We start from the raw sequence: 24364 nt of genomic DNA on the forward strand, positions 1-24364 counted from the left end.
ACCCTATAATGATAAAAATCCATGGAGTGGTTTTTAATTAATCTGTAAAAATAATATCCCCTTTTTCAAATCAGTCCATTCTCAGATGCCTGTCATTGTGGCATCACACCCACAGAGGCCGCTCCCATGATAGTTTATTGACATGAGCGTCTTACCTCAGACCAGCTGTCACAGTCCGCCCTTGTTTCGATGCCGGAGCAGTGATGTAAATTAGACAATAATATCTCCTATTGAGCCACTGAGGTGTTATGTTGCTGGATGTAATAATGGTTGTCATTTACTCCCGACATCTGAGCCCTGAAGATGTATGTTGGTTTGTGAATGGAATGCGCATCCCGATCTACATAACCAAATCCCAACATAACCTGTTTGCTAAACTGTAAATCTGTTGAGTTTTATAAACGACTGTTTTAGCAACCGTATTTAGCTGTGTACACTTTTGTATGCTCCACTCTGCTCCATCAAAAGCCTATAAGAACTACATAATAAGAAGAAAAATAAATGCAACACTCATTTTTCACACTCCTTAACATCTCAAATGATCTTTAGTAACCAGTTCCAACTCATATTACTTCATGGGTACAAGTTAAATTTTATGTAAAGAAGATTTTGAAGTGGATACTAAAGGAAAAGACAAAGTATCTTGGTATCTTGCAATTCTGGGTTTCTATCTCACAATTCTGACTTTTTTCTCTGAATTTTGAGAAGGGGGGGGGGGGGGATTTCAGAATTGTCAAAAAAACAAAAAAAAACAAACAAAAAAAAAACAAAAACAAAAAAAAAAAAAAATCAAAGAAAAGTCATAAAAATCACAATTATTTATTCTGTGGAAGTTGTTAAACTTAGTTATTTAATGGCAAAAACAAGCTTTCATATGAATGAGTTGATCCAAACACTTGATTTGTAGAGTAAATATAAAATCCAATGATTAATAAGGTTTGAAGAATGGCATATTTCACCCAAGATTCTCCTTAGTATTTGATGCATTTCAGATGGTTCTTGAAAAAATGGTGCGCCATTTTCGCCTCTGAGTCCCTTTGGGGAGGATACCTGTACGAATCATACGTGTTTGTAGGACTGCGTTTTTGATGACCAATACTGAGACCTTCGCAGGTGACAACTAATAAATCTCCAAGTCCGTCAATGAAGAGTTCTGTACATAGTTGGGAAAAACAAAATGATAAATCAGATGCTTATCTCCATGACATTTCCATGGATTGTTGACCATGGATCATAAATAAGCTCCAAAACATAAACTGTCTTGGACAATGAATCAAGATGGTTTATGTTTATAGTACGTATCAGTGTTTACATTTGAAAATCACTGTTCACAGGCTTGCAGTGCTTTAAAACATATTTTGGCGAAAAACGTGTCAAAGGAAGAATACAGTTTACATTTATTTTGCGTTAGCATGGAGCTGCAGTTTCACAACACATAAATAACACTTACGAATAACAGTAAAATGCTGCAATTAATTTTTTTCTTACACTTGAAACATGATTTACACCTTCGCAAAGCTTCTCTTGTGCATGCAAATTTATTTTAAGATACCCTGCACTTGCAAATCTTTATGCCATCATTTTACCGGCATAATAATATATTAAAACATTGTTTCACTTTCGGCAGGTCTTTTCGGGATACTTTAATAATAGACCTTATGGAAAATGAATTGGGTGGCTTCATCTGATTTAAATGTTTTGAGGTCCACTTACCAGTGTGGGCCACTCTTTTGAGGAATGGGTCAAAACCGACCCTCCGCACAGCCTCTGTCCGGCCCAGGAAGTAGTTGACGACTCCATCTGCAAAGAAGCAGCTGTCGAAACCCGGCAGGGGCGCGTGGGTACTACTGACACGTGTGATACAGCCGCCTTCCTCACTGCTCCCTTCCTCGTATTGCAACTTAAAGGAAAACCGATTACTTTCTACCTGACCACCAATCTGATGGAGAAAATGAAAGAATAAACTACATAAAAAAGAAGGTCATAATCAGCCAAGGTTGCAAACATAAAAATGAGATCTTTATCTTGTCTTTAATGGACACAGTATAGATCTCTATTGATTTGAACAATGTTTTTCATATTTTAATTAATTATAAACATTATTGCACATGCACCTGTGAAACATTCCATAATTCAGAGGTTTACAGACAGTATGCAATTCACAGTTATAATGTCTCTGTTAATACAAATACTTCCATGTCACAAATTTTGCTGGAAATCAAAGCAGTTGAAATTGAGATGTTTCTTTTTTGCAAAGATGATGATAGAATAGACATCATTACCACATCTAGTTCAGGAACGGCTTCCATAATGTTTACAAAGCTCTCAATACGTGTCTCATTCAGAAACACAAAGTCGTCATCCACCCACAGAAAATACTTAGTGGTGACCTGCGACACCGCCAGATTTCTGCCTGCGAACCAGCCCTGCAAAGCCAAACAATGAAAACAAGCTTTACACTTCAAGAAAAATAAACAAATATTCAGTTTTAAAAACGAGATGTTTGTACCTGTGCCGGGGGCATTATGTAGTGCTCTATATTATCACCGACCACCTTCTCTGGGTTCAGACTGTCATCCGCAACAATGATCTTTATTTTTGGGTAGTTCCAACGGATACTGTTGATGAGGACGTTTAGCTCTTTGTATCGCAAAAATGCTTTAACTAGTACAGTCACCTGAGAGTTTACATCTATGGAGAGAGAGAAAGACAACTGATGGTTTGCAAACAGCTTGATTGACAGGTGATCTGACCAATCATAACGCTAAATCAATAACGGCAAGTCATTTAATAAAAAAAAAATACTGTTGTTTTGCGTTAATAAGTGCAGTTACATATTCATTTCTTGTATATTATGTTTATACAGATTTGACAGTAAAGCACTAAGCTTGAGTTGGGAAGCATACAAAATTTACTTATTAACAAACGTAATGTGCAAAATTTTTATATAGAAAATCTATATATTCTACTCTTATTAAATGAACCATTATTCTTCTGGGGGTACATGAGGTGACGGAGGGGGTACGCGAACACAACAGAAAAGAACAAGTATAATTTCCTTCGTGACACTTCACATTTGATGGTTTTTCTTTTCTTTTTTTTTTCTTTTTTGTCATCAGTTATGTACATTTAGGTTTTGTGTTACATCTGATGTTGTTAAAGTCCCCCTGTAGTCAAAAATTGTATCACTTAAAACTGATCTTTGATCATCAAAATTCATATTTAAATGTTTTTTTCTTGTGAAAATAATTTTCTCATGCCTTAAAACAGCTTAAACCCCCCTTGCCTCATCTACTACAAGCAGATCTATGAATATGCAAATTAGCCCCACCCCCACGCAGTCACACCAGCCAGAGCCTCCTGATCCACTAACTATAGTAAATGTAATATAAAGGCGAAACACGGATAATGACTAATAAAACTATGTTTTTACTAGCGGACAACTACAGTAGATACTGTAACATTTGTTAAAGTTACTTACTATCATGTTGTGGCCTCAAAATGCCTTGAAGGCTCGAATGCAGCCTAGTGCAGACGGCAATGCGGAAAAGGTGCGTCTGACTCCGCACAACTGTATTTTTATTAACATTATCACAGATTGATTATTAATATAATAAATGTATTATTCTTTGTTCGTTCATGTTAGTTAATAACAAATGTTAACAAATGATACCTTATTCTAAACTGTTATGACAGTTTGGCATTTGTGTGCATGAACTTTGACTCATAATATGACTTTGTGTTATATCACCTGTGTTTTATGGTTAGTAAATTATAAAGTTACGTTTAAAGTTAAGTTAATAAAATTTACTGCATTTTACTGGAAGACCTAATAGTATGCAGTGTTGCCAAGTCTGTAGTTTTCCAGCAGAATTGGGCTACTTTAACACTGTTGCCACGGGTTGTTTTTGAGCTGAAGCGACCCCAATAGCATCATATTTAGCCCCTGAAATACAAATTTACTAGGGGAAAAAAATGTGTATTTTATCCTCTGGTACGGGATTTTTAACGGGGGGATTCCCCTGGAAATGTGATAGTTTTGAGTAGCAATTGGGCTGGTTTTATTGTGAAAACCTGGCAACCCAGATGGTATGGTAAAAATTTATTTATTTATTACAATGTAAAATATTATCTTAATTTTTTATGTACGTATGAGTATTTGAGCTCACCTTTTCCCGGGTCAAACAGAACAGGAACTGACGAACGTCTTATCTCAATTGGGAATATAACTTCATGGTTCTCAAAAGTGAAGTGAGCTAAGGAAATTAACACATGTATAATGTCAGTACATTAAGATTGATGTTTGACATAAAGTATAGGATTTATGATACTTTTAACTTAAAAGTATCATAAAAGTGGTCCATGTGACTCATTATCAGTGTTGGGTGTAACGCATTACATGTAACGCGAGTTACGTAATAATATTACTTATTTCAAGTAACTAGTAAAATAACGCATTACTTTTGAATTTCTAAAAAAAACATCTGAGTTACTTTTTTAAATAAGTAACGCTAGTTACTTTTTTCCCCATTTATTGATTGACAAGTCTCCTGTCTGGAACTTGGGAGTAAACATGATGTTACTGTATTCTAGACTAAATGTGAACATGCATTAATTCATCTCACTCACAAAAAACAGATTCAGTATTCCTCAAAATGAATAAAAACAGTGAAATGCAAACTCAGAATATGACGCAACCCTGCAATAATTAAATAAGTTAAATAAAACAATATGTATTTAATCCCATTTTATTAACCAGTGCCTTTGCTGCTGAACTTCGATGAATTACTTTAGATAAACTAACATTCGTGCACCTTTTTTTATAGCTGAAGAGTGATCTCCTGCATAAATGTCCTTTTCCTTCAGCCTGAGGTGAATTCATTTCACTTTTGGTGTGTAAAAGGGCTTTTACATTAGAATTGTTTTATATTAAAAACAAAGAAGCAAGCCCTGGCCAGATATAAAAAGTAACGTAACACATTACTTTCCATAAAAAGTAACTAAGTAATGCATTATTTTTAAAAAAGTAACTTTCCCCAACACTGCACATTACATTGTCTAAACACCCACACTTGCAGTCTTGGCCATCTTGGCAACAGGAAGTGTATGCCAGGTCTTAAAAACTTTAAAGCACAGTGCCCCTAACACACACCAGATTGGTGAGACTTCTGCCGAGATCTTGCAAGGGGTCATGGAAACCTTTTTTAGTGTAGGTAAAATATTAACATTGATTAGATATTACATATTATTTAGTCATAAAACATAAACTGTTGTACAGTTTATTGGTTGCATCAGTTGGAAGTGAAATAGAACATATAATTTACAGTGAATAACCGTGAATTGACATTCCCAGAATTCTCTGTTACGTTTCACATTTGATGTTTTTTTTGTTGAAATAATGTTTCTTCTGTCTTAAGTTTTTTCTTATCAGTTTTGTACATTAGGGTTGTATGTTACATCTAATGTTGTTAAATGAATGTTAATTGCATTATTTCAGTTTCATGTGTGTTACCATGATGGTGTTTAGTGTTTGTGTGAATGACACGGTGCACCTTTAATATATATTAATATTTAAAAGCTGCTAGTGATGGCCTTTAGTTCATCATGTGATTTTCTTATCACCACCTGCTTTTGGTGGTTATCAGTGTATTACAAAGGTTCTGATAACCACAGCTGCCGGTTTTTACTCAGCTTTCATCCTTATAGAGTCTTTGGCCACTCAAACTATCTTCCTCACGTTGCATTAAGACAATGTAGACACAATATACTGTAGTCAGATTTGTAACATTTTCTGTTGATTGGAACTCCTTAATTATTGTCCTAATGGTGTAAATGTAAGTGGAAATGTCTTTGATCATATTCTGTTAGGGTGCCAATATAATTAGGGGCCAAGCACCAAAGGTTCTTGAGTCTATGGCAGCCCATAGAACCGCTTGCAACCGCAATTTGATATCCCCATTATACCCATTAAATCATATTACTAGTGGTTGTTTTTATGATTTTTCACCTTTTCTTTTATTCGACACCTGATGTGTGCACTTTACTTTGCTTGCTTTAAAAAAGTTATCTTCTTCAGTAACATTTTGTTTGTTTGTTTGATTGCAGTCTTTTTTCCACCGCTATTGTTTTCCCTGGATTTGCTTCTCAGTTCCATACAATTTTAAGCTATTCTTGGTTCATTCCATGGTTTATAGCTAAACTCTGTCGTGCTAATTCAGATTAGTACAGTTGGTTTTGAATTAATCTAGTTTATTTTAGTTCAAGACTCCATAGTCCAGGAGTTAGTAATCTGTACTCAATCTGTGTTTCTGAAAGCCATTTTTAAAACCTTGATCACCTATTCTAGATTATGCCTACTCTAGATTATGCCTACACCATTAGGACAATAATTAAGGAGTTCCAATCAACAGAAAATGTTACAAATCTGACTACAGTATATTGTGTCTACATTGTCTTAATGCAACGTGAGGAAGATAGTTTGAGTGGCCAAAGACTCTATAAGGATGAAAGCTGAGTAATTGCAGAATAGAGTCTTGGGGTGAGAATGCCTTATAATGGTTGTATCTTCCAACAGAACAATAGTCCAAAAGGACCATCAAAATCAACACAAAAATGGGTCACTAAACACAAATCAAAGGTTCTGCCAGAAAACTGAAATGGAAAGAGTTCAACATGGAGCTGAGAATCTAAAGATATTCTGGAGATATTCTGTATGAAGAAATGGTCTCTGATCTCTTGTCAAATGTTCTCCAAACTCTTCAGTCGTTAAAAGACAGACTCATAGCTGTTAAATTGGCAAAAGGATTTTGGCAAATTACTGAGTAAAAGGGTTAGGGTTAGGGTTATTAATTGTGGCCAATGTATATTAGAGAAAAACACTTCTTTTAAAATTAGATTTCCCTTACCTTCCATTTTACTGTTTATGTGAGGTTAGGGTTTTGTGTGTGTGTGTTTAATAAAATATCAAAATGATTCACAGTGCAGATTTATTTTCACAGCCATCTTTCTTCATATCTACCAAGGGTGCCAATAATTTTGATATATAAAGACTGGAGAAACAATGTTAATCTGAAGTTACACCTGCTTCCTGGTAGGTTTAATTTAAGTCTCAATTTAGTCCTGAAATAGCTCTAATCTTCCTTCAGAAAATCAGCCTATGAAATTCTGGACTAGAATAAGTCTTAAGACTATTTAAATCCCTGACAGAGAAAGCAGATTTCTGTTAATCTGGTTTAAAAGGCCATTTTAGTCCAGGACTAGGCGTAATCTCTGTCTGGGAAACCGTTCCTATAAGCGGTAATGAAAAGTTCTACACACACTTGTGGTCTTCACACCCACTTGAACACTTGGGCCAAATACAGGAAATGCGTCATGTAAGTAGACAAGTGGTCAAAGAGCAAAGACTGCAAGTGTGGGTATTTGGACAAGCCGCATCCAATATTCTAAAAAAAAAAAAAAAAAACTGTGGTCTGCAGCAAAAGACTAAACAGGTTTAGAATAACATGAGAGTAAACAATAATACATTTTTGGTGAACTATCCTTTAAAGTCACAAGTTACTGTACGTACCGAGGTCTTCGGTCTTGATGTGGTAGATGGTGCTGGTGTAGGTCAGTCTGCTCAGCAGGTCATTGAGCTGTTGGAGGCTGCTGGATGAAACGCTCAGATATTTCTCATTCTGGCCATCCACCTTCTCTCCCTCCTGAACATTCAGCACTGAGAGCACTCCTTTCTGCACCCTTAGAGATACCTGGAGAGGTTTCATATCCCGTGAGCTGATTTTATACACTTCAAACTTGTTGACTCTCCAAAAAAAAAAAAAAAAAAAAACCTAGGCTCATTCACTGTAAAAAGTGATACACTATATTTACTCAAAATTGTCAACAGATTACAAGCAATATTATTAATTAAATTTAACACATAAGAATTAATTAGAATGAATCAAATGAGATGCTTACAAATTAGCCATTCAAATTGAGTAAAATTAGACAAAAAAAAAAAAAAATTAAGTAAAATCTACAAAATATTGGTTTCATTGGAAACAAAAAAAACAAAAAAAAAAAAAAAAAAAAAAAAAAAAAACAAAACAAAACAAAACAAAAAAAACATTATGCTAATGAATACTGTTATGCGTGCCAGGCCAGTAGTTGGCAATCAAGAAACACCCTTCAAAAACATAATACACATGAATATGACGTCATCTTTTTCACAAATTCACATTTATTGTTGTTTACATGGAGATGATACAGGCATCATGCTCAAGCTTGTGTTTTCAGGCCCCCGAAACAGAGCTGTTGAAGACACCTGATGTTAACAATCACTGAAAGAGAAAATCATTTTTATGTTTACCATTAAAGGTGGTCAGTGTTTGCTTTAGCTGTGTTCTGGACACTTGACTTTTTAACATTAGATATTGTTTGGCTACTGTAAGTTAAAACAGCTAGACAAGCCAAAGATGGTTGTGTGGTGTTGGTTGTGTTTTCTTCATCTTTGTCATTTAACCAGAATCTGTGTGTTACCTTATTGATTACAGCATAAACCAGCAAAGGACCATCTTAAACCAGCAAAGGACCAGCTGTCACACACACACAGGAGGAGACGAGAGGTAAGTAATAGTTGAGTTTGAGATTTATTTTACAGCAATGGATGAACAGAGCAGTAGTTTGAAATGCAGAGAAACAGCTTAGCTGACAGTCCTGGTAGTGATGAGCAGATATCAGTCCGATATTGAGCCACAATAAGTCCAGCTGGAACACGGAGAGCAGAGTCCAAGGGAATAGCATAAGGAGTCAGGAGCTAACATAGGAGGTGTAGACCCAACAAGGTGAGAATGGAACCAGTGCTCTATATAAAGGGTGGAGTTAATCAGCTACAGGTGTGCGTGATCAAAACTCCGGTGATGAGGAACGAGTGGGCGGTGCTCCGGGTGGTGTGGCAGGTGAAGGTGGCTGTGGTGAATGCCTGACACCAGCATAAACCAGCATCAAAACATACCTAACAGCATATGCTGTTTTTTTCACCAGGGCATACAGTAATACAAGCACTGTATACAAAGTGTACAATATACATGATTCTAAAAAAGGCTGTGATTGAATGAAAAATACATGATTGAATGAAAAAAAAAAAAAAAAACTTTCACAAGGTACTGTATTTTAACTTCTGTCAATTTCCATACAGGTATCTTTACTTTTGTCTTTTATCTAAGTATGATGGGAACTTTTAAAACACTGCTGGGAAGTGCCTGTAGACAATAAAAACAGGCTTATCAACATACCATGCAACTATAAAAATATGTACTGAGACCACCCAGATAAGACTCATGTTTCTGCCCAAAGGACAATAATGCCACTTTGCTTATATACCCAGACCAGAAACAAACAAGTCTTCCAAAAAATTGTAAAAACATAAAAGACTTTTTGGTTTGTCAGGATCTCATGACCCAGGATCACACCTGGCCAGAGAAAGAAAAACATTCCCACCAGATCCTTCAGGGGGGGACACCCCTTCCACAGCAGAACAGAATTCTTCAGAAGTTTTCAATCTTTTTCATGGTGTAAGTGACTGCTGTGAAATTGAGACCATTTTACCAATCGCACAGAGACCTCTAGAATGATACTAAACATGAAGGGGGAAAACAACATATTCACAAGATATAACATAAGTGGTATATGGATTAGTTTTATTGTTTTGTTGCATTGCATCTGTTATTGTGAGAGTTCCTGCAAGAGGTGAAATATTTCCTCATGAAATTAAGGTCCAGGAACTCTCACAGTAACATATGCCATGCAACAAAACAATAAAACTAATCTGGAGAAGAGATATCCAAAGAGAGCAAACAACACCACCCCATGCTTATTTATGACCTCCTTATCCCCTCTCCCCTCTCGGACTGTCAAAGTTGCTGATATGTTGTACTGGCAGAAACATGAGTCTTACCTGGGTGGTTTCAGTACACATTTTTATAGTTGCATGGTAAGTTGATAAGCCTGTACAGGCACTTCCCAGCAGTGTTTTAAAAGTTCATACTACCAAGTACCATACTTAGATAAAAGACAAAAGTAAAGATACCTGTATGGAAATTGACAGAAGTTAAAATACAGTACCTTGTGAATTTATTGTTTTTTTTTTTCATTCAATCATGTATTTTTCATTCAATCACAGCCTTTTTTTAGAATCATGTATATTGTACTGTAAGTGTCAGGATCCTGCCCTGACTGTCTTGTCTTTGTTCAATGTTTCTCTGTTTGTTTTGTGTGTAAGCACATGGTTTTGTCTTTGTTTGTGTCTACCATGTGCTCCTCTTGTCCCACCTCCTTGTTTCCCCTGGTCATGCCCCCTTGTTTAGTCCTTGTCTGTTTGATTGTCTTCACCTGGTCCTCATGTGTGCTGCTTAATATATTGGGTTCCTTTCCCTTGTGTCTCTGCTGGTTTGTTGTGGTGTTTTCAGATCTATGGTCTTGAAGTTAATCTTTTGATCCTGATTAAGTGACTTTTTTGATCTCTTATCCTGCAAATTTGTATCCTTGTTTCTATTTGGTTCTTTTGTGTCTTGCTTTAGTGTTTTTTTGATTTTGGTGCATTCTGGCCTAGTTTACTTTCTGCATTTGATATAGTATTTTATTTATCTCTTTATTTCTGCTGTTTCTGTTCCTTTTTTGGATCTAAGCTCTTTTACCTTTTTATATTTAATTTGGCTAGTTTTGGATATTCCTCGCCTTTATTTTGGTTTTTGTTAGACATTGTTTCTTGCCTGTTTTTGCATTTTGTCTGTCTTTTGCTTTTTATTTTTTTTTTTTTTTTTTGTCTTTGTCATGGGTCTCGTCTTGTTTGTTATTGTGTTTAGTCCTGTCCTGTTTCCTGAGTTCCCTGGCCGCTGACTCCTCCTACCCGTCTGCAGCTCTCTCTCAAGTATCTAGTCTTTGGTTCTGTGGGTCTCCTCCTGGCAGCAAGACCGGTGCTTCTGAGATCTACATCAAGCTACAGGTTCCTGCCTAGTCTTTCCTCTGGAGCTGCCTCTCCTGTGCTCAAGTCTATTGCCATCTCTGACGGTCTCAGTGGTCACCCCTCCTGCCTGTATTATTGTCGTCGCCGTCGTCATCTGCCCTGCCCCTCTGTTTGGACTGTTTCACTTCTTATTCCCCCTGCTGTTGTAGTCTACGTCTTGTTAATAAAATCACCTTTGTCTGCTCATTTGCATCTGGGTCCCATTCCTTGCAGATCCCTGACAGTAAGGTCCATGCAATTGGCCCAAGGAAGGTATCCAATGGTGGCTGAAGGTTTCTTGCGTGTTGGGTCTTTCCAGTGCGCAAAGTTATTTAATTGAAGTTAAATTAAATCTGACTCCATTTTATTATGACCTCGAATTTAGGCTGTCATACGAATTGATTGTTTCTCCATTTGTAATTATTATTCTAACATTTGCTTATTCTGTTTAACTCTTTACTTTGTATTTACTCTTTTATTAGGAATCTATGTCGCTCAGGGTACCTCATGTCGGCCGATTTACATGGGCCCCACGATCACAAACTCTCCAGTCTGATCATTAGTCAGAGGTTATGGCTAACTATTTAATAGACCGCCTCATGCTTGTCATGTTTTAAATAGTGGTTCTGTTTAGCCCCCTACAGTCACCTATGTAACAACTTTAGTTAAAGCTCAAGCAAAATCAGAGGTTATGACTAGCACTATGAAGTATGCTAATACTTCAATCGTGATTTATCTAGCCACCTATAGTTAGTCTAACTATATAACAACTTACATAAAGCTGAGACAGTAACCAGAGGTTATGGCTAGTACTATGAAATGTGCCTGAACCATGCTAGTATTCCAATAGTATTTTGTCTAGCCCCCCATAGTTAATGCAACTGCATAACAACTTAAAAAGTCAAGCAGTTAATCAGCAATCTAGAATCTCACCTGATGTGCCCCATGCTCCATCTAACCTGAGATCTAGTATGTACTTAACCCTGGACGCATATTTGTGGTAACATACGCCTTCACTTAATCTACTTGAGAAAATAATTTCAGGGTAAGTCAGAATAAAATCAAATGTAACCGTTTATTAGAAGTCAGGTAAATGTGTATTATGCCAATTATACAGCCATAGGTATCAAATCAATACAAGAAATCTCCAAGATAAGTCTAGGAGTAAGATGCATGCCTGACTTGAGAAAAATACATAGTACGAAGTGTGTCAACACACTTCGTACTATGGGCTCATTCTGGCTACAGAAAGCGTCTGATCTTCTTGCTACACTTCTTTAAGTACCTCAGACCCAGACAGACATCCCCCGAAATGGAGACAGGAACTAACGATTTGAATTTGCATTGATCAAGTCCTAGACTTGATAGTTTGCACCTTTTGGGGACAGATGGTAATTTGCATGAAAGACACTGGGAAATAGTACAACCTCAACAGTGAGCAATATATCTCTGAACTCTTAGGATCTGTTCATCTTTTAGTTTACTTCTTGTGAGAACGAGACCATTGTACCAGACACACAGTGACAGTTCAAATGATACCAAACATGACTATGGATACCACTTATATTCATGTAGAATATATTATTATGCTATTGACCATTCTAAGTGAGCTGAGTGAGAGGAGATTGGTGAGGGGAAGTGGATGGAAGGAATAGGTGAAAAGGGACTTTTCTCACATCTTCTCTCAGTGAGATGTGGAAACAAATGTCTGTATCTTAATACACTGTGTGTGTATTGTCCGTCTCAGAAGATCCAAGTGTCTGAGGTTCTGTAAACCTTACAGTACACTTTGTATACAGTGCTTGTATTACTGTATTCCCTGGTGGAAAAACAGCATATGCTGTTAGGTATGTTTTGATGCTGGTTTAAGCTGGTCCTTTGCTGGTTTATGCTGTAATCAATAAGGTAACACACAGATTCTGGTTAAATGACAAAGATGAAGAAAACATAACCAACACCACACAACCATCTTTGGCTTGTCTAGCTGTTTTAACTTAGTTACAGCAGCCAAACAATATCTAATGCTAAAAAGTCAAGTGTCCAGAACACAACTAAAGCAAACACTGACCACCTTTAATGGTAAACATAAAAATGATTTTCTCCTTCAGTGATTGTTTGTTAACATCAGGTGTCTTCAACAGCTCTGTTTCGGGGGCCTGAAAACACAAGCTTTTGAGCATGATGCCTGTATCATCTCCATGTAAACAACAATAAATGTGAATTTGTGGAAAAGCATAGTGTTCATTAGCATTATTCATTAGCATAGTGTTTTTTTGTTTGTTTGTTTCCAATAAAAACCAATATTTTTGTTTAGATTTTACTTAATTTTTTTTGTCTAATTTTACTCATTTTGAATGGCTTATTTGTAAGCATCTCATTTGATTCATTCTAATTAATTCTTATGTGTTAAATTTAATTAATAATATTGCTTGTAATCTGTTGACACAATTATATTGAGTAAATATAGTGTATCACTTTTTACAGTGTTAGAAATACGTGCTTCTACATACATTTCTGCAACACCGTAATTACGTACCTTACTGCACGTTTCACGGCGGTTTCAAAGTGAAATGTCCAGAGAGTGGCGCTAAAACACACGTTCAATACGTGACCTTGGCATGTTTTTATTATGTTGGTACGGGCACGTATTGCTGCATTTTTATTATGCTTCTTGAGGTACGTATTGCAGCTGTTCCGAATTCAAATATTCGGGGCGTCGCAAAAGGTTAATGCCCAACCCTAAATCTAACCGACAGTGTTAACAAATGCAAAACTGATTAAAGAATGCATTTTGTGATGCAGCCGTGCTACTTTTACTTCCTCATTTAGATTTGAGCTGTTCTGTCGAACCGTAGTTTCACGGGCTTCGAACCGGAGCTCTTCACCACTCAAGTGCAACGCCGTATCGTGTGAGCTACCAAGCAAATTGACTACTTGGGAAAACTCATATATATGAAGCTGTATATGTGACACCAATGTTCAAAATATCAATTTTCAAATTGCAAAGGATGTTAAAATTTTTTTAAAACCATAATACAATATTCGGCAGTAGTAATCGTCTGAAAATTATACTATGTGTAACTGTATGTGTCATTATTATACTGTGTGTAAATCATACTATGTGTGAAAAGGAATAAAAGTTTTACTGCCTCTAGCATTAATTTTAACTGGAAACTATTCTTTCAGGTTTGCAGAAATGTATATAGAGGCATGTATTTCCAATGAGCCTAAGTTGCAACAACAACAACAAAACACACCCATATTAACTATTTTTGATCAAAAGATCACAGAGCATCAATTAAGAGAAGGAAAACCAGCAGACCCCCATAGAGTGACCATTTGAAACAAACCAATGAGATCCCAATAACAGTAAACCCACCACCTTTAGTGAGAAAACCATATTCAGCAGGACAAACCTTATAAACTGCTCTCTTTTGTGTTTGCAGTGCTAGACCTTAAATAATGATACATTTCTTTAATTAATATAGATAGAAGTTAGATAGAAGTTAATGTCATACTGAATTAGAATTTTATTGTTAAGAATTTCGCTTAACAATAATAGCAACACCTAAACCACACCATAACCTACTATTTTTTATTCATATATATATACTACCAATCAAAAGTTTGGACTAATTAGGATTGAAAGCCAAACCAAAGCTGCATTTATTTGATCAAAAACACAGTAATATTGTAAAATATTATTACAGTTAAAATAACTTTTATATATGAATGTTTTAAAATACTGTTTTAATACTGTGATACAAATCTGTTGTTACTTTCACTTTTAATAAATTTATTACATCCTTGCTGAATAAAAGAATTGATTTCTTTCTAACTTTTTAATGTCACTTCCATTTTAATAGCAGCAAATCAGCATATTAGAGTAACTTCTGAAGGATCATGTGACGTTGAAGACTGTCATGATGCTGAAAATTCAAAATGCTTTGCATCACAGAAATAAATCACATTTTTAAATATATTTAAATAATATTTACATATATTACTGCTTTTACTGTATTTTAGACCAAATAAATGCAGCTACGTTGCATTCAAAAACATTAAAAACTCAATTATTTCAAACTTTTGCCCAGTAGTGTATGTCTCTCTGCACCCTTCTGGAGATGCATTTAAGACACCTGAAATCATTGGAAATCAAATAATGGATCAACAGCAATCAGACTCACCAGGAATGAGTGTTTTATTCATGGGAGTCACTCTGAATCCTCTTATCGGATACTGGAGGGGGGTGTTGGCGGGGGCGAGAATAAGAACATCATTTTCCTTCCCTGATCTGGAAGACGTATCATATTTTTTTAATGGTTCATTCAGTCAGAGGTATGACTGAGTTTGTGCCACACTGATCAGAGGAAATTTGAGCAACCTGATCTGGTGTTGTCTGAACTCTTCTGCCCGGCGTTTCTGCAGGTCTTCCAGCTCATCTTTTGACACATACTGGTTTGCTGGCTCAGTGTCTTGGCAGGTACAGGGTGTTGCATTCTCATTGCGAAAAGGCCCGATACTGAGACGTGTAACAAACAATAAATGTAAATCAGAAACAAGGAAGTTACCACTTCAGGGTTGCTCATCACAGGGAAATTAATCTACTTACTTTGGTTTGGGAAAGTCTTGGATCTCTGGGTCATGTTTGCAATTTGAGAATCTTGAGAAACTTGTGAGTGGGGAAAAAACTACATTGAGTACAATTTGCATGGACTTATTTTTCTGTAATCAAATAAAACTAAAGCAGGAGTGAATGTCTAAATCATTTGTGTGTTAAGTTAGAAACTGTAACATTTTATTTGAAGCCTATACAGTCTAAAAATCCTGGTCTAAAACTGCCCAGTCTGGTTGTTTTTGGCCCATCTGCTAGGTAAATGTGAAACTGAATGCATGTTGAGCTAACCCAAAGAATTTAGATATCCACCTTTTTCTTCACCGTGGAAGTAAGATTATGGGCGAGGTTCATTATCCGCTATAGGGAAATAACGAGAATAACAACGTGCAGCAAAGGGTTAAACTCTTTGCGCTACAAACTGGGGTGCTCATAATTAAGCTAATTAATAAAATAACATGGTAGGACACACCAATTTGCAATATCAAGCAGTAAAACAAGCTGTTTTGTACAGCTAAAAAAATAGGAGGATAAGACCCGCAGCCATGCAGACCAATAAACTTTACAAATGGCCGCGCCCACTCTTACGGGAAGAAAAGGGTTCACACAAAGACGGTACAAATGGCCCGTCTTCTAAATAAGAAGCAGTTTAGTGCTGGAAGGACTGCACATGTGCATTGGCTGGATATGCAATGCAAATCCAGTTAACAGATTTTCCTTGAAAGGGTATTGGTTTCACTCAGAGCCAAAAGATGCTGACTGATACCGAAACCTGCCTATAATCAAACAGAAAAAAGGCACCTAATCTCCTGAAGATTCCCAAAATACCAGAGTTCAACCGGCAACCCGCCGAATTATGTTGGGGGTGGAGGAGTGATGCTTCAGCTGTCAGCGAGATTGACCAAGCAGCTGACTAAAAAGTACCGAACACTGAAAAAAATAACTCCAATAATGACCCAACCAGCATTTTAAGAGCGTAATGGCGTTTGGGTTGGATATATGGTGCCTGTATGGTTCATTCATGTGAAAGCATACATTCATTTAAAGCAGGCAAAGCATAATAATTACGTTTAACGGCACTAATTTTATTAACGCGCGATTAATGCAGCCTGCATTTTCAGTTTGACCCGTGCATTAGCTCTTAGTTGGAGAAATAGAGATGCAGCCATAGTAGACAGCAAAGGATGCGAGAAATAAAAATGTCTTCTGAACCTATACAAAACATGTCTGATGGTTCTGTCGACATGACAAATGTCATCTGCATTTATTGTCGATGTGATTTAAGTCGAGTTTACTACAGCAAGTCGAGTTTAAAATGCAGGCCCGTAGCCAGCCTAGCAGAAGTGGGGGTTCTTTTTTTCCAAAAAGTGGACCTTTTTCAGTTCCCACCCTTTTTTATATTTAACTATGAGGTTCAAATACTTCATTTTGGTGACTACTCATGCACCAATTTGTGCTGTATTATCATGTCTGCTGGTATCTTAATAAGCATGATTTTTTGATTCACCAAAAATATTTACTACAATGTTGTCAATCTGCTTACCAAGATATTGCCTCGTTCAGTAAATATACACAAATACCTAAAGTAATAAGTTAGTTAATTAAATGAATGACGTTTTTAATGCAATAAATTAACAGATTTTTTTATACTGACACATATACAAATGGTGGGTGGACGTGTGTCCCTCTAGGGGGGGTCTGGGGGCATGCCCGCCCAGGAGAAAATTGTATACCTTTTAAAGCGAAATTCATTCATTTGGTGTACTTTAAGAACTCTAAAGTATACGAGATCCAACCCATGTTCATTGTGCAAATTGAACAAACAAAAAAGTTGATGACAGTCTGAAAAAAAGGTTTTAGAACTGCCCCTGGTCAAAATATACTGTGTTCTTCCTCGACCATGCTACACCCTTCCACTGAGTTTTCTGAGCCTCCATTCTGGGCCCCTTTCAACCTCTGAGCCCTATGCAGTCTTTCCTCCTTTTCAAAATACAAATATCAAGGAAGGAATTTTATGCAGGGTTTTTAAAAATCAAATTTAAGGCTTTTTATTACTTTTTTAAAAACCTGCAGAAATAGAATTAATATGGAATAAGCCAGATGTCTAGTAATATATTAAACTGATATCCTAATTTACAGCTCAGATAATGTAAATCTGTAAAAATTGTAACAACCTTATTTTTATATGATACAATTATTACAAATAATTACTCACCTCAATACCATGGTATATACATGAACTACATGGCTTCTAGTTATTTGTATGAAGAACAGTGGTCTTAGTATAAATGCACAAACGCTATTAATCGCAAAATACCGTAATTATATTTCATTACTCCTTTAATAGATTTAATACATGTCTACATAATATAACAGTTCGATATGTCCCACAATTCTGCCGCAATACCATAGTGCAGTCAGTGTTACAGTAAAAATAATCCATATTAAATGATTCTGACTATCGTTGCGCACAGTGTTTCTCCTGTTTGTCAGCGCTGTTTCATGTTTAAATCGCCATGTCATTGTGTTCTTCACCGAATTCAAGCGCTTCACTCTGGATCTCACAGCGCTGTTTAGTGCTGGCGAGTAAACGCTTCTGCTCTAGTAAACTTGCGCTCCGCTGCTGTTTAAACTGTGATCTGTAGCGGATAACGCGCGCTTCAAACGACTAGCACATTTAATCCATAACGCGATTTTTGTCTTTCAGTCCCCAAATTTAAGACCTCCTGAAATTATAATTAAGACTTCTCTTATACTAATTAAGGTATTTAATTGTAATAAACGTACATAAATGATAATAACATAAATAAACAATCCCCCCCTAAATATAATTACAAGCAACTCTGTGTATTGTAAATAATATAATGTACATATACATAAAATAATTGTCTAAGTTGTAAAACAATATAAATGCAAAAAAGCGTTTTAAGGTCAAAAATGTTTTGAGTCACATGTACACATGCTGTATACACATATCTATATACACATATCTATCCTTACAAGCACAATTTGGGCTGTATTATTTGTGTCCCCTTCAGAAATTGCTCTTGAGAAATATTGTTTATTGTCCCGCCTACTGTTATTTGAAATTTACGCCCTATGCTGTCTACGCGCTATGTAAACAGCATTCGAAAGGTTATCATAAATAAATGTTACATAAAGTACATAGAATAAAATACAAGAAAACATTTTTATTCAGCCCACAGTCTTGGAAGTCCATTAACTGATCGTCTTACTAATAGACTAGCATAAATACTATAGTGTTTCATTGAGGAATGAATCATTCACGTAGTTTCATTTGTAAATGAAAACAGGCTCATTTATGGTCACACACTGGCATAATTAAAGTCAAAAGTTTATCGGCATAACTGCCCGGCGTTTACAGCATTTGGAAAATATATGGTAGCAAATACTAGCATATACAGAACGTTAATTGGGTAAAGCGATACACAATAAATATAAAAATATAGCCCTAACCAGTTATTATATAATTTATTATTATTACTATTATTATGATTAGGCTATTATTATTTTAATAACGCGTTAGGCACGTCCTGATTTTGCTGAGTTAGATGTGTTCCTGGGTCAACATATTTTGTTGACCCTGGAACAACATTTTAATCAAAAATTTTAATCTTGACCACATCCCTACACCTAAACCTAAACTTACCCATGAGTAATCCTTAAAATCAGAGGAAATGATAGATGAATGACACTGATGTACAACCACCAAACACTGGTTGTAAGCGTAAACTTCACAAAAACTATAAACTGTTTTTTTTCAAATCTGATTGGTTAATCACAATGTTGTTCCAGGGTAAACAAAGATGTTGATCCAGGAACATGTCGTACTTAGTAAAATCAGGTTCTGCAACTGACTGACTGGACTGGTTAGGGCTGTACTGGAAACGCCTGACAATTATGCCAATAGCATTTTGATTTTATGATTATATTTATGCCCGGGTGAAACGATACATGAGCGCATTTTCATTTACAAATAAAACTACGTGAATTCATTACTCAATGAAACACTATAGTATTTATGCTAGTCTATTAATTAAAAGAAAAAAGAAAAAAAAAAAGAGAAATATGTTAAGTTCAACCTTGAAACTGCATCCCAGTAAAAATCCCAGTCATATAGCATAATCAAAGCATTTTGGCATGTCCAGCATTTACAGTAGGCTATCATTTAGAGTTAATATTTCGTGGGCACGACAAAGTTAAGTAAACCGAACATGTCCCCTCCCGATCACCGTAGATAATACATTTTTTGCCGTTGTCTGTGCTATTGAACTTCCTCTTTTGTAATGTAATGCCTTATTTGTACGGAGCCCCTTAAGGGACATGGTGGTGAAAAAAATCAGAGTGAGTGAAAAAAAATTCAGGGTGGGAGGAAAAATATTTTTCAGATTTTTTTGCGTTCTCTCGCAAAACATTTGCGTTCCCTCGCAAAACTTTGCGTTCCCCTCGCAAAACTTTTTTGCGTTCCCTCGCAAAACCAGTTGAGTTCGGACAAACACTATCTGTTTACTTTACAGCTTGTAGTGGTTCCTACATTGCACGTTCGCAATTGAGCGACTCATAGAGTTTGATTCTGAACTTGGACTCAAGTAGGCTATTATATAAATACATCAAGGCACGATTTTGGTACATTCTAAAATGTAAAACACTGTAGGACCAAGTTCAGTACACACCTTATATACCAGAATAGCTCAGTATATAAACGTAACCCGCTAAATTGCACGTTAAGCGTATCCCCCAGAAAGAAAAATTAACGGGATAATAGAGTATAAAAGGCCGAACTCGGTATAGAGTTTGTTATACATTTTAAATGTAAGAAAGCAGGTAAGCCCCGAATATGAACAGAAAGCTCTCCAATGTACCTTAGCTTAATATAAGAAGACAATGATATAAAAAGCCAACATTTTATTTTTTATTAAAAATAGGCAATTAATGAAGTAATCCATTAAACTAGTGGTTCTCAAACGTTCCAGTAGGTGGCGGCATGTCACTGTCTTAATGAGCAAGGCGTCCCGTCATTCATTCATTCATTCATTCAATAACTAAGCAAATGGTTGTAGTTATGAATGGGTGATTAATCACGGACTCTCCGAATGGTTCAAAGCTGCAGATTAATTCAGAAACGAAACACCGCTGTTGCTTGGAGAGACGCCAGTTCTGTTGCGGATTTCGTTGGAACTATTATTATTTCGTTAAATATAACAAACATGTGTTTAAAATGTAGGCTACATTTAAAATGTCACTTAATATTACCCTTTTTGTTGAACTGCTATATAAAATAAATGTTGCATTTGCAGTCGTTTGGATATTGCATTCTCCTATTTTAAACATGAAAACAATAACTCGCACAGGGTATTTTTCTGTATGGAAGACAGTTTTTATATTATATATATATATATATATATATATATATATATATATATATATATATATTTTTTTTTTTTTTTTTTTTTTTTTTTTTTTTACAGTTTTTATATTTCAGCTGTTTGATCGCGCTGGCGCCTCGCAGCCTGTTCATTATTGAAATAATACACAGAATCACCCAAACAGATACAAACTTACACTAGTCAGTTCAAATATTCTGTATTAGTCTGTGTCGTACAGCGTGAGCACCGGTCCAATCCACTGCAGCACATTTTTGTTCACTATGATTTTTCATGTCGATATTGGAACGTACAAAGCCCGGTTAATTTAATGGTTTAGCTGCAAATACATTGTGAATATGGAAACATTTGGATTTGTGCTGAAGGAGAGCCATACGTGAGCCCATACTTTCAGTTTCGCTTTAAATTATTTCTTTTAGTTTATTTATAGCTATAAGCTTATACCTATTATTATATACTGCATTATATTATATGTATTCATTAAAAATGAATAAGTTATAGTTTTTTGGTTTTAGTTTTTGGTCTGTTCTGAATACGGTTAAATTTAAAGGATTTGCTGTGAAGTGCAGGGAACTAATGGCCTAGGCTATGTGTGTTTATAATGTTGGTATTATAACACGCTGTAGGCCTGCTGGTAGTATTATTTCTGAATAAAATGGGACTAACAGGCTACGTGACTTGTTTGTTTTATTTTTCCTTTCAAAAACTTATAATTTTTTTTTAAACAAGCAGCAAACAAATTAACCATGGTTACTATACTTAAACCACTGTAACTACAAATACCGTCTTAATTCGTCCATTAGCTTCCATTAAGCGTTTTCTGTATCCTAAAGGTTTTCTGTGGGAAGAAAAGCAAGTTGCATTTATGACTGCTTTATTGAGAGTAATGCTATTAATATTAAAATTTTTATTAGTATGAATAGCATTTATTAATACCGAATTGGGCCTCCGCTGTCACTGTTTTAGTACATTAATCCACATTAAGCGTTTTAGGATTTTCCCAAATCGTGCCTTAAACTATAAGCAATTAAATGACTGTATTTCTATAATAGGCCACTTGAGTTCAAGTTCAGTATAAAACTTATATGAACCGCTCCGTTGTGAACATACTGAGCTGAGTAAACAGGAAGTGTTTGTCCGAACCCAACCGGTTTTGCGAGAGAACGCAAAAAACTTTGCGAGAGAACGCAAAAGTTTTGCGAGAGAACGCAAAAAACTTTGCGAGAGAACGCAAAAAACTTTGCGAGAGAACGCAAAGTTTTGCGAGGGAACGCAAAAAAATCTGAAAAATATTTTTCCTCCCACCCTGAATTTTTTTTTCACTCACTCTGATTTTTTTCACCACCATGTCCCTTAAGGGGTTCCGTATATTTGTAGTTAGCTTTATAGGTCGTTGTTCCTTCATTCTGCACTGTTGCTTTAGCTTGCTCCCAAAGTTGGAATTAATAATGAGAAATAGCTTATTAAATAGTATGAACGTGCTCCATATAAAGCTGGAATTAATATGAAATGTTAAATAGTATGAAAAACATCATTTTTAAATTATGGACACGGAGTATTCTGATAATTACGGGGAAAAAGGTACACTGTTTAAGAGTCCATACACACAAAATATTTATGCGTTATATCAAGCATCAAAACTTTAAAAATCCCTGATTTAAAATGTGCTTCACGTGTTAACATCATTGGATTCATCCAAGTCAGAAATATTACTTTGACTGAATCAAATTAATTTGGTCATGACAACAAAATTAATTTTAACGTTCACTGACACGGGGCACTTACCTCATTATCCGTGGTGAACTTTTACTCCAAAAAATCTCCCTCAATATAAAATAAAGCGAAAAGGAAGCCCATGAAAAGAATGACGATGAACAAAGTTTTGAGCCATCCGTGCATGATTAAATCTGTCGTGATTAAAAACAAATGTAATAAACTTATTTATACAGCCTAGGGGGTCTATTCCTACATCGAAATAAAGCTTCGAAACTCAAATTACGCCAATAAGCGTCGAAAATGCATTTTTAAAGATGTTTCCTGTTAAAGAGCAGCAGGTGAATAAAGGAAGTGACAGAGGAGGGACGTGTGTAACACTAATGAAAATAAAGGAAGAGAACAAAATGTTCCTGACAGGACAAGATCATTTATTTGGGCATATAGCCAAGGAGACTCAAGCACACAACATTAATAAATACAAATAATATTGTAACGTGTCTTCACTCTTTTAATTAGAACGCAGAACATATGTTGTACAGACGCACCAGCCTACCTTGCTCGTCTCTCTCTGTTGAACAGCGCCCATTACCCTGTTTGCACTGCAGGTGCAAAACGAATAACAGCAATTTCCCAATGATTATAAAGTCTGTGCGCTACACTACCTCTCCCTTAAGAGACAACTGTCCCAGTGTCCATAAAGGAACTGAGTAGCACACAATCATGTCTGATTATGACAACTCTAGTCCTTCACCTGTACTTTTATACCAGCAGCGTCACAGATGTAGTCTCTTAAGTATCTTGGTTGTCTCCGCAGTCGCTGAGACCGTCCCTCCCCTGCTGTAGCAGGTGGACTAGCTGGGGAATAGTCTTCATGTGGTATCATGCTTGCCTGCGGTATCTCTTCCCCTTGGTCCTCTTCAGAGCATTCCACAGCCATGGGACGGTACGGGGCAAGTCGATCATGATGGAGCACCACTGTTCGCCGTCGTCGTCCTCCCAGCTTGACCCAGTACACAACATCAGAAATCTTGGCCAGCACTTCACATGGGCTGTGCCAGTGACTTCAGAGAGTAGCCTTTTTTCCTTTTCGGGGAGTAAACGCAAAGTCTCTGTTGTTACCGTGGACATCGTGCGCCCGTTTCTGCTTGTCTGTCAATCCTGGGCTCCCTCATGCACTACATGGAGTCTGTTCCGCAGCTGTTGAAAAAACTCCAAGCCTGGTAGCCCAGGAATCTCTGGTTCAGGTGGGGGGCCAAAAAACGAATCCCAGTTTTTCGCAGTTCCTGGCCAAACATTAAGGGCAGCCGGTGTGCACCCCATAGACTCGTGAACTGCCGTTCGGTAGGCCCAGAGTACCAGGGGTATGTGTCTGTCCCAGTCATGCTGGTGCTCACTGGTTAGGATGGTTAGCTGGGTGGTCAGGGTACGGTTGAAGCATTCCACCAATCTATCACTCTGTGGATGGAGGGGAGTTGTGCGTGTCTTGCATATCCTCAGGAGTCAACACACTTCATAGAACACTTCAGCCTCGAAATCGCTTCCCTGATCACTGTGGATCTCGTCTGGGGCCCCAAATCTGCAGAACATCTCTGCTACCAACTTCTCTGCTGTGGTGACTGCACTCTGCTCGGGACACACACACACTCA

The 24364-nt window shown here is 36.5% G+C and overlaps 1 protein-coding gene across 1 annotated transcript; it reads right to left on the reverse strand.

Annotated features, from left to right (window-relative positions):
• Positions 1 to 803: 803 nt before the first annotated feature.
• Positions 804 to 23229, reverse strand: LOC127156354 (beta-1,4 N-acetylgalactosaminyltransferase 2). The gene is made up of 11 exons (XM_051099139.1): positions 22787 to 23229; positions 15594 to 15653; positions 15366 to 15503; positions 15169 to 15275; positions 14398 to 14435; positions 7568 to 7748; positions 4170 to 4256; positions 2510 to 2691; positions 2283 to 2426; positions 1714 to 1939; positions 804 to 1153 (listed from the first exon to the last, which is right to left on the reverse strand). Exons 1-11 carry the CDS (start codon positions 22789 to 22791, stop codon positions 972 to 974), a joined length of 1350 nt encoding a protein of 449 aa, XP_050955096.1. The 5' UTR covers positions 22792 to 23229; the 3' UTR covers positions 804 to 971.
• Positions 23230 to 24364: the final 1135 nt, after the last annotated feature.

Source organism: Labeo rohita, chromosome 25, assembly GCF_022985175.1.
Source record: "Labeo rohita strain BAU-BD-2019 chromosome 25, IGBB_LRoh.1.0, whole genome shotgun sequence".
Classification (NCBI taxonomy): domain Eukaryota; kingdom Metazoa; phylum Chordata; class Actinopteri; order Cypriniformes; family Cyprinidae; genus Labeo; species Labeo rohita.

What these genes read in the sequence shown, in the direction of transcription:
- LOC127156354 (XM_051099139.1), bottom strand. An exon ending in GAATAAAACACTCATTCCTG is followed by an intron (nt 14,436 to 15,168) that starts GTGAGTCTGATT and finishes TCATTATTTAAG; the next exon opens with GTCTAGCACTGCAAACACAA. An exon ending in CCGTTCCTGAACTAGATGTG is followed by an intron (nt 1,940 to 2,282) that starts GTAATGATGTCT and finishes TTTCTCCATCAG; the next exon opens with ATTGGTGGTCAGGTAGAAAG.